The sequence below is a fragment of the Porites lutea genome, chromosome 13 (assembly GCF_958299795.1).
Source record: "Porites lutea chromosome 13, jaPorLute2.1, whole genome shotgun sequence".
Taxonomy (NCBI): domain Eukaryota; kingdom Metazoa; phylum Cnidaria; class Anthozoa; order Scleractinia; family Poritidae; genus Porites; species Porites lutea.
Genome location: NC_133213.1, coordinates 19,663,371 through 19,678,244, shown reverse-complemented (window position 1 = coordinate 19,678,244; position 14,874 = coordinate 19,663,371). Strand labels below are relative to the sequence as shown.

At 39.2% G+C, this 14,874-nt stretch overlaps 1 protein-coding gene and 1 long non-coding RNA gene across 2 annotated transcripts; one reads left to right on the top strand and one right to left on the bottom strand.

Annotated features, from left to right (window-relative positions):
• The first annotated feature begins 216 nt into the window (after window positions 1-216).
• Window positions 217-1,520, top strand: LOC140922511 (uncharacterized). The gene has a single exon (XM_073372488.1). The coding sequence runs from the start codon at window positions 249-251 to the stop codon at window positions 1,518-1,520; it is 1,272 nt and encodes a 423-aa protein (XP_073228589.1). The 5' UTR covers window positions 217-248.
• Window positions 1,521-13,414: 11,894 nt separating this feature from the next.
• On the bottom strand, window positions 13,415-14,374 carry LOC140923365 (uncharacterized). The gene is made up of 2 exons (XR_012164156.1): window positions 14,286-14,374; window positions 13,415-13,630 (listed from the first exon to the last, which is right to left on the bottom strand). It is a non-coding gene; the product is annotated as an uncharacterized lncRNA (long non-coding RNA).
• Between the last annotated feature and the right edge of the window lie 500 nt (window positions 14,375-14,874).

Below are 14,874 nucleotides of genomic sequence, written 5' to 3'. Positions count from 1 at the left end.
ATATTCCAGGCCTCATGGCTATTGCAGTGACAGATGGTGGAACCGTGTTCTTGTCCTCCAGCAAAGAACACGCACTGTTCAGTTTGAAGGAAGAAGAGATGCTTGGGGGTAAAGAAACCCTAACAAAAGTGTGTGGAGAAACTGCAGGCCATCGTGATGGTGTCCAAAGTCGATGGAACAAGCCTACTGCTTTATGGGTATATCGAAACACTGTTTTCGTATGCGATACCGGTAACGTAGCAATAAGAATGTTGACGTCAGCAAAGGGACTGATCCCCCTGCAAAGTAAGATGGCCCAATATGCAAACGTGTTCCGACTCGACAAGAAAGCCAAAGAAGAAGACCTACCACGTACATTTGAAGATCATGTGAAATCTGTCGAGGAGTTGGTTGCATTTCTCTCTAACCACGAACAGGAAGTCCTGGAGAGGACGGGCAAGCGAAATACCAACGGTCCCGACATGACCATACCTCGATGCACCCGACAGTCCTTCCTCATAGTGCTAGAATCGCTGACCAGCCTTACCAACACGCTAACGGAGATTGGGCATAGTCACCTTCTGGACAGGATCTGTTTCGAAAGTATGACAACTTTGGGCGTGGAATGCTATTTCCAAGGAATGCGAGCAGACCACGACATGCCTACAGTGACTAACTACGCTTACAGAAGAGCGCGCTGCGTGGAAGACGATATGCTGCGCATTTACCAGAAGGATTTCTCATATTTCACTGGGCCCAATTCATATTATCCGGAGAAAATTATCAAAGGTGAACCCCCAAACATCAAGACGCGACCAAACAAGCTGTCAGCAATCACTGAAGGAACAGGTAGCAAAGAAGAAGACACAAGGCGAGAAACTGTGATGCGAGAATTTGTTAAGGAGTATGGAAGAGGCGTAAGACAGGAAAATGTCCGCTCAAAAACGAAAGAGCTAACTGGCACCCTTCCTTATGACCTTAGTATGTGTCCCACTACCATCACAGCCTCATTAGAGGAAAGCGAAGACGTAACAACAGCCTGCCAAGTTGTGGATGCTAATGTGGCATTGCGGAGTACGGCTGTACAGGTGCAAACCATTTACCAGAAAGACGACATATTGGCAGTAAGACACAACCGTAGAAGAGAGATCTCACCCTTCTGGTTAGCAGTTTTTCTGGAGGATGTACAAATAGAAGTGAATGGTGGAAATTTTGTGCAGCAAAGAGTATCCCTAAAGTGGCTAAACCAAACAAGTGATTCACTAACATACACCTCCGGTGATGTCTGTAATGGGAATTCCCCCAAGTGCATTCTAACCCGAGTACTCGACTTTTCTTCCGATGGATCAGACATCATTTTAACAACAGAGGAGGATAACAGGCTCTGTCGAATTGCTAATGGGGACTACGGTGACGATGATGACAATGAGAATGAAACTGCACCTCCAACTGCAGAGGATGATGGAGAAGTATCCCTCCCGATAAGACTGCCGGGAGTTAGTTTATCAGGACGGAGAACGACACGGTTTATTCTGAGATAAACGTTTCCGTTGCCTGCGTAGCTTGTAGTATAGTAATTGGACTATCTTCACGCTATTTGTTGGTAAGCTGTAACTGAAGTTTTACATTTCTGTGTGGCAATTAAACAATTCGGAGACGAATTATGTTTGAACCTGAAAAGCACTGATTTTGGCAATGTGTACCTCTTTTGTTATTGTTAACGCCGTTGTTATTATTAAAATAAGAATAGCCCTTCCTCGTTAGTATTTCTTCAACGATGTGGACTCAGTGGACTTCAGAAACCGCTCCTATATTCATAATCCTCTCGGGTAAGGCCAAGAATTATATTTTATACTTATATTTTATATAAGACAATGTACACTTCGGGTAAAAAAAGAACAAGCTTTTTTTGGTGAAAACAAAGTACAAAGGAAACGTTGAAAACCAGAAAATAGAATTTTGAAATCTGGAATCCAGCCACTTATGGAATCCGGAATCCACGAATGTGGAATCCGGAATCCACAGGCATGGAATCCGGAATCCACAGCGTGGAATCCGGAATCCAAGACTCTCTTGGATTACCTTACATGGGGCGACCTATTCCGCGGTTCACATCTGTTTCTGAGCTAAATAAGGGAGTGAGCACCCCCTCCCTCATCCCCTGGCTTCTATGAATGCTAAAAAATCACAAGCATGCACCACCACAATATAAAGCAGGCTTATGGTACTTTGCGAAACGAAACGAAACGAAATGGTACTTTGCGAAACGGTACTTTGCGAAATGGTACTTTGCGAAATGGTACTTTGCGAAACGGTACTTTGCGAAACGGTTACAACACAATGCTTCATCACACCTTATCTAGAGTACCTAGAATTCCACTGAAAGCTGAAGGTTTGTAAAGATAAACCTGGAGCAAATTTCCTCGTCAAGTCTGTTTCCAAAGAGCAGCATGTATTACCAGCCGCCATCTTGGATTTAGGTGACTTGAACGTTGTGTATGAACCATTTTAGTGTCCTCTGTGTAACACGTGTAAATTTAACAAAATTGAGAAATTAGGGACTTGTCAGAAATTAGCAGGGGGGGAGGGGGGGTGGGAATTTTAAATTTAAATTTGGGTTCGGAAATGAGGTGACCCATCCCTGCAATGGGAGTGAAATTTGCTAACCCTCCCCTTGACCTTGGCCTAAAATATCATGACCCTCCCCCTCTTTTATAAATGATAAAATCTAGTTCTTGCAATACACTAGGGTGAGTCAGTATTATGAAAGCTCAAAATATATTTCTAATCTGTTCTTTGTAATGCCCATATAAATACATTTTAGATGACAGCATTAAGAGTCCGACTCTGATTCTGACAGCTGATCACTTGACTCTCCAATTTCCCCTAGGTTTTTTTTTTACAAAATAAAGAACTTCTTTTTTCTTCTGTGGGTGAACCTCTACATGATCACGGACACATATTTGCGTGACCCTCCCCCTTTTAACGGCCCATTTTTCATGACCCCTCCCTTTTCTGCAGTCTCAAAAAGTTGTGACCCTCCCTCTGTTTCCACCCCCCCTCCCCTCTGCTAATTTCTGACAAGTCCCTTAAACGAGACTTACCTGTAAGTTGAAGTTTGATTGGAATTCTATCGAGTCATCAAACTGCATCAAGGGATCACATGACAAAGGAAATAATTTTCTTTCGCGTATCGAAACCTCGTGAGAATACCGAGTAAGCGCGCGAAAAGCACTGATTATGCGCATGCGTCTAGCTATCTCATGGGATCCCTGGGATCCGTGGGGCAGTGATGACGAGATAGAATTAACACGTGTTACAAAGACGACACTAAAATAGTTCATACACAACGTTCCAAGTCACCCAAATCAAAGATGGCGTCTGATAATACATGCTGCTCTTTGGAAACAAATCTTAAGCTTTCAGTAGCGTTCTAGGTACTAGAGAAAAGGTGTGATGAAGCATTTTAGGCTGCTAATTTTCAGGATTTGGTCGCCAACGCGAAAAATTTAGGCGCACTGGCGCTTGTGTAACCGTTTCGCAAAGTACCGTTTCGCAAAGTACCATTTCGCAAAGTACCATTTCGCAAAGTACCGTTTCGCAAAGTACCGTTCCGCAAAGTACCATTTCGTTTCGTTTCGTTTCGTTTCGCAAAGTACCTTATGGTTCATTCGTTTTACGAACAGAATTAAGTAATTTTTCAAGCTAACATCATAACTAATTGATGGTACTACCCACCAACCTTCACATTCTTTTTAAGGATTCCGGTGCAAAAAGACATCCTGTTCAAAATGCTCAATAGTTATATTTCTCACTGGGAGCCCCCACTCCCAAATATCCCAGGTTAAGATAAGTTATGGGAAGAGGCAAACTTGGAAGCGGAATAGGAGTACAGTGGGAACTAATAGGTGCAAAAGTGAGCTATCACTGCTGCAGGGAGGGAGAGTGGAGTGACAACCTGGCCTCTACTGGGCATTTAGCAAAGAAAGGAATAAGGACAGTACGGGAATTTTGCCGAGTGCCGAATGACCATTATATGCGCACCGAATGAATTCTACGTTTGGTAATTTGGTAATTGTCCACATCACATCACAGAGAATACTGAAAGCATCACAACAAGATGAAACCCCCTTGTGGAACCCTAGTTAGCTTGCAAAGACTGCCCTCAGATTATATATTCAGTTAAGGGTTAATTAAAAACAACCAGAGGAACATTTGATAGGCCACGAAGACCTTCAACAATTTATTACATGCACTTTCGTGTTCGTTAATTAACTATTAAAAGGCTAACAAAGAATTACGAATAGGACATAATACACCCGATTAGTTGAGCATATCTTTTAACAGCTCAATTCCATCACAGTGGTCCTGTTCTAAGGCAACAGTGCATGTGAAATCCATCAATGGCGGTATCACCCATCATGTACTAGCTAGAAAATAAAATCTTAGATTAGTAAAGTTTTTATAGCTGCACTGGCTACAATGCAGGTGCTAATTGCCAAATTACTGAAGGGAACTCTTAAGAAATGTCACGCATAAAAATAAAAACAAAACCGCAAAACACGTTGTTCTGCATGTTTACGCTGAGGCGAAGTCAAAACTATAGTCAATGAAGTACTCCATCTTAACACAAACAGGCTTTTGAATGTCTTTCATATCCCTGACTCGCATCTTTTTCTGGAGTAGACTTTCTTCAGCTGAGCGATACAGACGCAGAACTGAGAACATTTTCATGGCCTTGACTAAAAATAAGCAACACACCTTCTACATTAAATTGTGTTATTTTATGTTTGTATTGGGCTTTTCACTTGGGATTGAAATCGTTTACTTTTTCATGGCGTGGAACGTTTAGGCAACATAGACCTGGGACTTGAAAAGGTTGTTTATGCATCAGTCGTTTATAGCATTTCATTCACGTGGCTTTTACTTGTTTCAAAAGTTTGGGATTTATTTTTTCATGTCGGATTTATTGCGTGACAGTAAAAACGATCCACCTACAAGGTGTTAAGACTATGAAAAAATAAGCGATAGAATAAAAATCATATTGTAAAATATTTAGAACATACACTTTACTGTTTGGGAAAGCAACACTCAGATCCAGGATGGCACAAATAGCCTGATTTGTCTGAGCAAAGGAACCAGGGCAAGGGCTCCGGATCATAACCTGGACAATTCCAACATCCATCATAACAGCACTTCGGTTGTGGCGAATCTGTGAACAGGTGAGATAAAAAGTCATTGCAATATAAAATTTTTTAATCTTAGTAAAACGAACGAGTAGCGGTTACTCTCAGTCCGGCGTTGGATTCCTGTCCCAAGTACTGACGCCTGGCATTTGCAAGACGAAACAAAAACTGCCGTTCATGCGCGTCTCAAAGTAGTTTAATATCACAAATTCGTTGCCTATAACAAAAAACTTTTAAGCGCGTGGGCCTTAAAGGCTTCGAAAGTTACCGTCTTGGGACTCACAATTTTTTTTCTGAGCCCCATCTGGGGGGGGGGGGGGGGGCTCAGAATTTTTCCGAGTTTCCATTTGATGCAAAAAAACGTATCATGTTCTACTTCTACGAAAAAGACTCACCTGACTTAGCAAGTCTCTCATAGAGAAAGTTAGAGGTCTTCTCTTTGTCCTGTGGGCGACGAAGCCGTGCACTGTGCACAGCTGAGCTCACCAGAACTACCAGCAGCATGCAAATGTAAAACTTGGCAGCCATTGCTTGAAGTTTACAGAACAGCGTTAAACCTGGTTAAAAGAAAAGGAAATATTTCCTTACAAACAAAATCTTCTCACAAGAGAAGAAGAAAGTACTGGGGGCTTGAGCTTCAAAATGGATACTAACTACAGACTACTTTCTAGTAGCTGATATTTAAGTAAACAAATCTATGTTTAAGGCACTACAAGAGTAAACTTCAACTGGATCACAGCTCCGATCTCACACCAGGAATTGAACTCAAATGAAGATCTACTTGGTTGTTTCCCTTTCATTCCTTCACTATTGACATAAATGTCGCTTGTAAACAAATCTATGTTTAGGACACAACTAAGAATTAAGAAACAAACTGTACCTTGTAAGACGTAAGGTGCTTAAAACGTTTGTTGGATCACAGCTCTGCCCTGAACTGATAAAGATACACTCGGTTGTGTCATTTTTATTCCTTCATTATTGACAGTGGCTCCGCCCACGTTTTCGTTCTGAAAATAGCCCGCACTGAATTAGAGCTGCCCTTTGACATATTTCAATCACAATAGTGGATTATTTAAGTATGGAAAGATATTGCTTTAATAGTGATGAGAAACCTCCAGGGCGTAAACCAACTATGATAAATGGGAATACTTGAATTGGCATCTGCTGCTGATACCTAATAAACGACCGGGTTTGGCTACTAGTTATTAAGTGTATTCAGTATTTTGCCAATAACGGTGCCCTACAAAGAAAAAACAAAAATGCCTGTCTCATCAGCTTATGTTTTATCATAAGAAATGTGAGACAATAGCCGGATCAAAGCATTATGTACTTGCCTTGTTTTATGTTAGTTTAAATTCTATTTACTGTATAGTAGTGTCTTCACTGTTACTTAGTCCATCTATATATAAATCTTGTTTTGTAATATGTCTTCAGCTCCCCCCGCCTCGATTAGTTTATAAGCTATTTGCGGGTGGGAAAGTAATGTAATTAGTTATTTTCCAATTTTCAATAAAATTTGTTGTTGTTTGTTGTTGTTGTTATGACAAATTTACACCTACTGATGCGCAAAACACAAGGGGTACGAAGCTTATGCTTGTACACCTGAAACTGATGATTGCAGGTAGCACAGACCAATTATACTGAGAGAGCCTTTGTCTGTCTCACCCGCAAATTTAAAAATATCTATTAATCTGAAATTGCGTCAAATATATACCCAGCGAGGAAAAGCATATGCTCGAAAGCATAGTAACTCAGTCAACAAGTGCCTCAGGACATGAAAAATATTGGATTTTTTTTAGCAAACAACATTTCCACCAAAATAAAACTAGTTACGTCCAAAAACGCTCTTGTTGGGCTTCAAGAATGAATATTGTGCTTAAATTACAAAATCAATTCAGTTCTACCAGAACATAGCCAGTTAGTAAAAAGTTGCGGCGTAAAGTCGAAGTTATAGGAAACGCCATGCTATAGGTTATAGTATAACAACCTAGGTTTGTTTTCTAAAAGTCAAGAAAACTATTTTTAGCGTCGTTAATATCATTCAGTACTAAATAAGAACAATTGGTACACGGTTGTGCTAGTAAGCAAAGTGCATGACGGCAGTATTTTCATTTTACTTTATAGTGCCGCCATTTTAGTCAGGGGCACCCAACGAGAACATAGTTCAAAACCACTTAAGCATAGCGTTGTTAAACGTGTTTTAGCATTTAAACGGTAGATAGAGGCATATTTTTATCCCCTAAAAATTTTCATCTGTTCGGTTTTCCTATCTGAATGTCTAGTGATCCGAAAATCCTAGGGAACAAAACTTACCTTTTCGAAAATTTCAGCCAGAAAAAAGGCTTCCGAAAATTCTAGGTGACCTCTTTAGAGTAAAAATCCGTTAAAAATGGGCAATTATACCATTTTTTAGATGTTCGAAAATCCTAGGAGAGGCAGGCAAGCAAGAAATTTTACAACAAATGTTCCGAAAATTCTAGATCTCAAATCGTCTTCGGAACAGATATTTTCCGAAAATTGACGTTGGGTGCCCCTGTTTTAGTGGACAGTTGACTGTTTACAAAGCCTCATTTGTCGCGGTATTATGCTTATATCAGATATCACGTTAAAACCGAGATTTTTCCTGAGCATTACTTCACATTTATATTATGTTTTGAGGTTGCCTTTGATGGACTGGATGGTCCAAAGAACTTCTTTTAATTAATAAAACCCTCAGGTGCGGAAGTGCTAGACCGGTTCACTTTGTGCTTGTTTGATCAATCGTGAAACCATAAAACTAAAAACAAGCTATATTATAAGCAATCAGGTGAGAAATAAGTTGCAAATCATCGATTGTTTGAGGTTTGTTTTGGTTTCTTTTCAAGATCGGAAGTTTTTCTTTTGTAATCAAGTTAGTTCCAGGCGTCGTTCAGATAGTGAGAATACTATCTGAACGACGCCTGTAACACTGATTATGACCAAAGTAGGGAATAGATGTTTTTATTTCAAAAACAGAATGAATAAATAAATAAATAAATAGAGCAAACACGCACAATTTGATTTCTGCTAAGTATTGTAGACCACGGGACGAAGAATTTAGTCAAATGTAAAAAGTTAGAGGCTGTAGACTTTAGTTAACAGCGTAATTTACCATTATTCGGCTAAAAATTACTCCATTTTGGTGAGAATTAGTGGACGCCATGCATTAAAAACGGATTAACAATCGTCAAGGAGACATAGTAAACCCCGTTTGGTCACATATAGGTATCGAAGGGTAAGGTAGAGGCGAACTTTATTAATGTTTGGGATTTCGGTAATTGCTACATCACACCAAGGAAATACTATATACTGAACCGGCATCACAGCAAAACTCGTGGGAACCTAGTAGGTTGCAAACACTTTACTAAAGTAGTTCGAAAAAATGACAATGACCGCAATAATTGACAGGAAAGATCTATAAAGTTCCTTCATCTATATCATTCTCTAGATCAGGAAGTTCTGTAGATCATATCACTATCAATGATAAGCAAATCGAAGTTGTCTTGTCCGCAAAGCTGTTAGGAGTGGTAGTTTCGGACAACCTCAGGTGGAACGCGCATGTAGAATCTATATGCAAAAAGGCTGCGACGCGCCTGTGCTTCCTAAAACAGCTAAAACGCGCTTAAGTTCCACCCAAGGATATGTTACTTTTCTATACAACATGTATACGCCCTGTATTAGAATATGTGTGCCCAGTTTTTCATCATTCTTTGCCGCAATATCTGTCTAATGAAATGGAAAGGTTGCAAAAGCGCGCGTTGCGGATAATACAACCCGACTTATCCTATTCTGAGGCTCTAGTAGCTCTAGAAATCACGTCACTGTACGAGAGGAGGAAGGCCTTGAGTAATGCTCTATTTGACCAAATTGTAAGGGACCAAAGCCACAAGCCCCATGATCTGCTGCCGCCACGCAACGGGTCCACTTATTGCACCCGTAGCCAGAGATACTTCAAACTACCGATTTGTAAGACAAATAGGTTTAAAAACACTTTTATTATGGCGAATAGTTGTAATTATTAGTAGTAATCTTAATTATTAGTATTTTGGTGTTGATACTTCTCCTTTTGTATTTTATTGTAGGTTATATTTTAAGGTTTTTATGGTAGTTATCATATATTTATAGATAATTTTTAGTTCCATTGTAAAGTAAGTCACATTTCAGCCGGCCCGGGGGCTGCAATGATTTTACTTCTTAATAAAGCTATCTCAGTATCTCAAAAGAAACGTCTTGCTTGTGAATTATATTCCCGCCTCAAGAGATCAGGGGCACCCAACGTCAATTTTTGCAAAATATCTGTTCGGAAGGCGATTTGAAATCTAGAATTTTCGGAACATTTGTAGTAAAATTTCTTGCTTGCCTGCCTCTCCTAAAATTTTCGAAAATGGTATAATTGCCCATTTTTAACGGTTTTTTGCCCAAAAACTGAGGTCACCTACAATTTTCGGGACCCTTTTTTCTGGCTGAAATTTTCGAAAAGGTAAGTTTTGATCCCTTTCATTTTCGGATCACTACACTTTCAGCTAGGAAATCCGAACAGATGAAAAAATGGTAGGGGATAAAAATATGCCTATATCTACAGTTTAAATACTAAAATACGTTTAACAATGCTATGTTTAAGTGGTTTTTATCTATATTTTCGTTGGGTGCCCCTGAGATATCAGCCTATTTATATGGCTCTTGATTCCCTTTGGTGTCAGGAATTAAGCATCCAAGTGCATAGTATACAAATTTACACCTCAGTGATGCGCAAAACACAATGGGTACGAAGCTTATATGCTTGTACACCGGAAAGTGATGATTGCAGGTAGCACAGACCAATTATACTGAGAGAGCCTTTGTCTGTCTCAGCCGCAAATTTAAAGTATCTGTTACTTAAATTGCGTCAAATATAGAACCAGTGAGGAAAAGCATATGCTCGAAAGCATAGTAAGTCAGTCGACAAGTGCCTTAAGACATGAAAAATATTGGATTTTTTTTTTAGCAAACAACAGTTCCACCAAAATAAAACCTTGAAGTTAGGTCCAAAAACGCTCATGTTGGACTTCAAGAATGAATATTGTATTTAAATTACAAAATCAGTTCATTTCTACCAGAACATAGCCAGTTAGTAAAAAGCTGCGGCGTAAAGTCGAAGTTATAGGAAACGCCATGCAATAGGTTATCGCATAACAACTTAGGTTTGTTTTCTAAAAGTCAAGCACACTATTTTTAGCGTCGTTAATAATAAGAACAATTGGTACAAGGTTATGCGCCTGCTACTAAGCATAGGAAGTGGATGACGGCAGGTATTTTAATTTTGAATTTTACTTTATAGTGTTGCCATTTTAGTGGACAGTTCACTGTTCACAAAGCCTCATTTGCCGCGGTATTATGCTTATATCAGATATCACGTTAAAACCGAGATTTTTCCTGAGCATTACTTAACATTCCTATTTGTATTATGTTTTGAAGTTGCCTTTGATTAACTGGATGGTCCAAAGAACTTATTTAATTAAACCCTGAGGTGCGGAAGTGCTAGACAAGGCGGTACACAAGACCGGTTCACTTTATGCTTGTTTGATCAATCGTGAAACCATAAATCTAAAAACAAGCTAAATTATAAGTAATTAGGTGAGAAGTAAGTTGCAAATCATTGATTGTTTGAGGTTTGTTTTGGTTTCTTTTCAAGATCGGAAGTTTTTCTTTTGTAATTAAGTTAGCCTGTTACAGGCATCGTTCAGATAGAGAGAACACTATCTGAAAGACGCCTGCAACACTGATTATGACCAAAGTAGGGAACAGATGGTTTCATTTCAAATACAGAATAAATAAATAAATATATAAATGGAGCAAACTCGCACAATTTGATTTCTGCTAGTAATTGTAGACCACGGGACGAGAAATTTAGTCAAATGTAAAAAGCTAGTTAAGAGGCTGTAAACTTTAGTTAACAACGTAATTTACCATTATTGGGCTAACAATTACTCCATTTTGGTGAGAATTAGTGGAATCCATGCAGTAAAAACGGATTAACAATCGTCAAGGACACATAGTAAAGGCCGTTTGGTCGCATATAGGTATCCAAGGGTAAGGTAGAGGCGAACTTAGATTAATGTTTGGGAATTCGGTAATTGTCTACATCACACCAAGGAAATACTGAACCGGCATCACAGCAATATTCGTGGAAGCCTAGTAGAAAAATGGCAATGACCGCAATAATTGACAGGAAAGATCTAGAGAGATCCTTTAAAAGAAGCGTCTTGCTTGTGTATAGATCTTTTCGACGCCATCTTGACCAGTAGGCAAACATGTGAGAAATTTATACAGTGTTTGTATGAGAATCAAATGTCGAATAATTTCTGCAAAATGGCTTTTCTGAAAAAAAAATATAAATTGCAATAAAGCTACAAAGAAAAGGATTGTATACTAAAAAAATTTGGGAGCGTATCTGTGCTTACTGATTTCTCCAGAGGCTTGCTTTAGATTTTCCATGTTATTTTTCCCGAGACTTTGTTACAGACACTTGTATAGAAAATTTAAAAAAGTGGTTCTAGGTCTTCTAGCGCATGAAACGCCCTCAATTTTTTCAGCAGAGTCCTTAGGAGTGAAGCTTTAGTTTACAATTCATGTTTTTTTTTAGAATAGCCGTTCTGGCGGAAATTATTCGACATTAGATTCTCATACAAACACTGTAATTTCTCACGCGTTTGGCTTCTCGTCAAGATGGCGGCGAAAGCCGTAACAAGTGTAACAAGGTCTATTATATTCCCGCCTCAAGAGATAAGCCTATTTATATGACTCTTTACTCCCTTTGGTCCAAGTGCATAGTATAACAGTTTTAATGATCCTTCGATTTTTTTAGAAGTAGCGACGCACGTCGGTATTCCTCTTTAAGATTGACGCAGGAGTTCAGACTGAATTAAATCCAGCTTTGTTTTTTCAACACCGCTCCTTAAAGGTATGGAATATGAGCTTTGTTCCTTGGTTTTCTTTTTCTTTTCTCACAAAAAAACTTCTTAACATACCTATCATTTGATGGGTGCAACTAACAGGTTTATAGCACTTCTAACAGGGGGGGGGGGGGGGGGCAAAAGTATGTTTAAGTAGAGGTATGCTTTAGTGCAAAGACAAACTCGTTAAAGCAGATATATAAATGTGATCAGGTTTACATATTTACAATAATAAGGGTGCAGCCTTTTCCACCAGAAAGGTACCTAAAAGGGTTAGAGGGTAGACATCAATTTTCCAACCTTAGACTGACCCCTTAATATGCCGCTGCTATTGAGCATTGTGTTGACGTACACAATCCCTGTAGTTAGAATTTTTAGTTATCAAGTCGTTGTTTTAATCGTTTTTGTTGTGCAGTTGATTACACCATACATGTCTAATTTTATCTAGTTAAAGTTGTATTGTTTATGTGTTATTTAAGGCTTTTGTTTCTAATTGATGCATCCCCCGCGAAACGTTCTCAGCGGAAAAGAGGAAGGAGAAACGTTTACTACATCATGGGCTATTTTCTTTGTTTTCTTCCCTGTTTTTCTTTTTCTCTTCTCACACCAAACTTCTTAACATACCTATCATTTGATAGGTGCAACCAACAGGTTTATAGCACTTCTAATCCCGGGGGGTGGGCGTCAAAGATAATTTTGGGTAGAGGTATGCTTTAGTGCAAAAATCGTTCAGTTTTATGACCCTGATTCGTTTCATTTTGCATACAGAATTAACTAATTTTTCATACTAACATCATAACTAATTGATGGTACCACACATCATTGCCAACCCACACACTCTTTTTAAGGATTCCGTTGCAAAAAGACACCCTGTTCAAAATGCTCAATAGTTATAATTCTCACTGGAAGTCCCCACTCCCAAACATCCCAGGCTAAGATAAGTTATGGGAAGAGGCAAACCTGGAGGCGGAATAGGAGTGGGAGCTAATAGGTGCAAAAGTGAGCTATCACTGCTGCAGGGAGGGAGAGTGGGGTGACAACCTGGTCTCTGCTGTCCTTTTAACAAAGAAAGGAATAAGGACAGCACAGGAATTTTGCAGAATGCCGATTGACCGTTATATGCACACCGAATGAATTCTACGTTTGATAATTTGGTAATTGTCCACATCACACCACAGAGAATACTGAAAGCATCACAACAAGATGAAAATGAGTATTGTGGAACCCTACTTAGCTTGCAAAGACTGCCCTCAGTTTATATTGGCACTTTATACCTTAATCTAAAGATAAATAGGGACATTTGAGAGGTCACGAAGACCTTCAACAATTTATTACATTTACTTGGGCGTTCGTTGATTAACTATAAAAAAGCTAACAAATAATTATGAATAGGGCATAATTCACCCGGTTAGTTAAGCATATATTTTAACAGCTCAAGTCCATCACAGTGGTCCTGCTCTAAGGTAACAGTGCATGTGAAATCCATCAATGGCGGGATCACCAATCATGTACTAACTAGAAAAGAAAATCTTAGATTAGTAAAGTTTTTATAGCTGTACTGGCTACAGTGCAGGTGCTAATTGCCAAATTACTAAAGGGATCTCTTAAGAAATGTCACGTATAAAAATGAAAACAAAAGCGCAAAACACGCATGCGTTGTTCTGAATAATGTTTACGCTGAGGCGAAGTCAAAACTGTAGTCAATGAAGTATTCCATCTCAAAACAAACAGGCTTTTGAATGTCTTTCATATCCCTGACTCGCATCTTTTTCTGGATTAGACTTTCTTCAGCTGAGCGATACAAACGCAGAACTGAGAACAATTTCGTGGCCTTGACTAAAAATACACAACACACCTTCTGCATTAAATTGTGTTATTTTATGTTTGTATTAGGCTTTTCACTTGGGATTGAAATCGTTTACTTTCTCATGGCGTGAAACGTTTAGGCAACATAGACCTGGGACTTGAAAAAGTTGTTTATGCATCAGTGGTTTATAGCATTTCATTTACTTGGCTTTTATGTTTCAAAAGTTTGGGATTTATTTTTTCACGTCGGATTTATTGCGTGACGGTGAAAACGATCCACTTACAAGGTGTTAAGACTATGAAAAAATAAGCGATAGAATCAGAATCATATTGTAACATATTTAGAACATACACTTTACTGTACCTCAGCAGCAACACACACATCCATCACTGCAGTCGTCGCAATAAGATAAGGGGCACGGCGTTAAACCGGCACAACCGAAAACCTTACATGAATTTGGACAGCACGTACCACTAGACCCCACGGGCGGGTATGAATCTGTGAACAGGTGAGATAAAAAGTCATTACAATATAAAATTTTTTAATCTCAGTAAAACGAACGAGTAGCGGTTACTCTCAGTCCGGCGTTGGATTCCTATCCCAAGTACTGACGCCTGGCATTTGCAAGAGGAAACAAAAACTTCCGTTCATGCGCGTCTCGAAGTAGTCTAATATCACAAATTCGTTGCCTAAAACAAATAACTTTTAAGCGCATGGGCCTTAAAAGCTTCGAAAGTTACCGGCTTAGGGCCCGGTTGCATAAAACCTACACTTAAGGACGGTGCCCGCTATTGTTACTGCGCACATTTTCTGCGCATGCCAAGGTAGTCGCGCGCGACGGGAAAGAAACGCGAATATTTCTTTAATTTTGTGAGATTTGATGTTATTATTCACCAGAAGATAGATAAAGCGTTCAAGCACATACAGATGTCCCTTTTATTGAGAGTCCGGG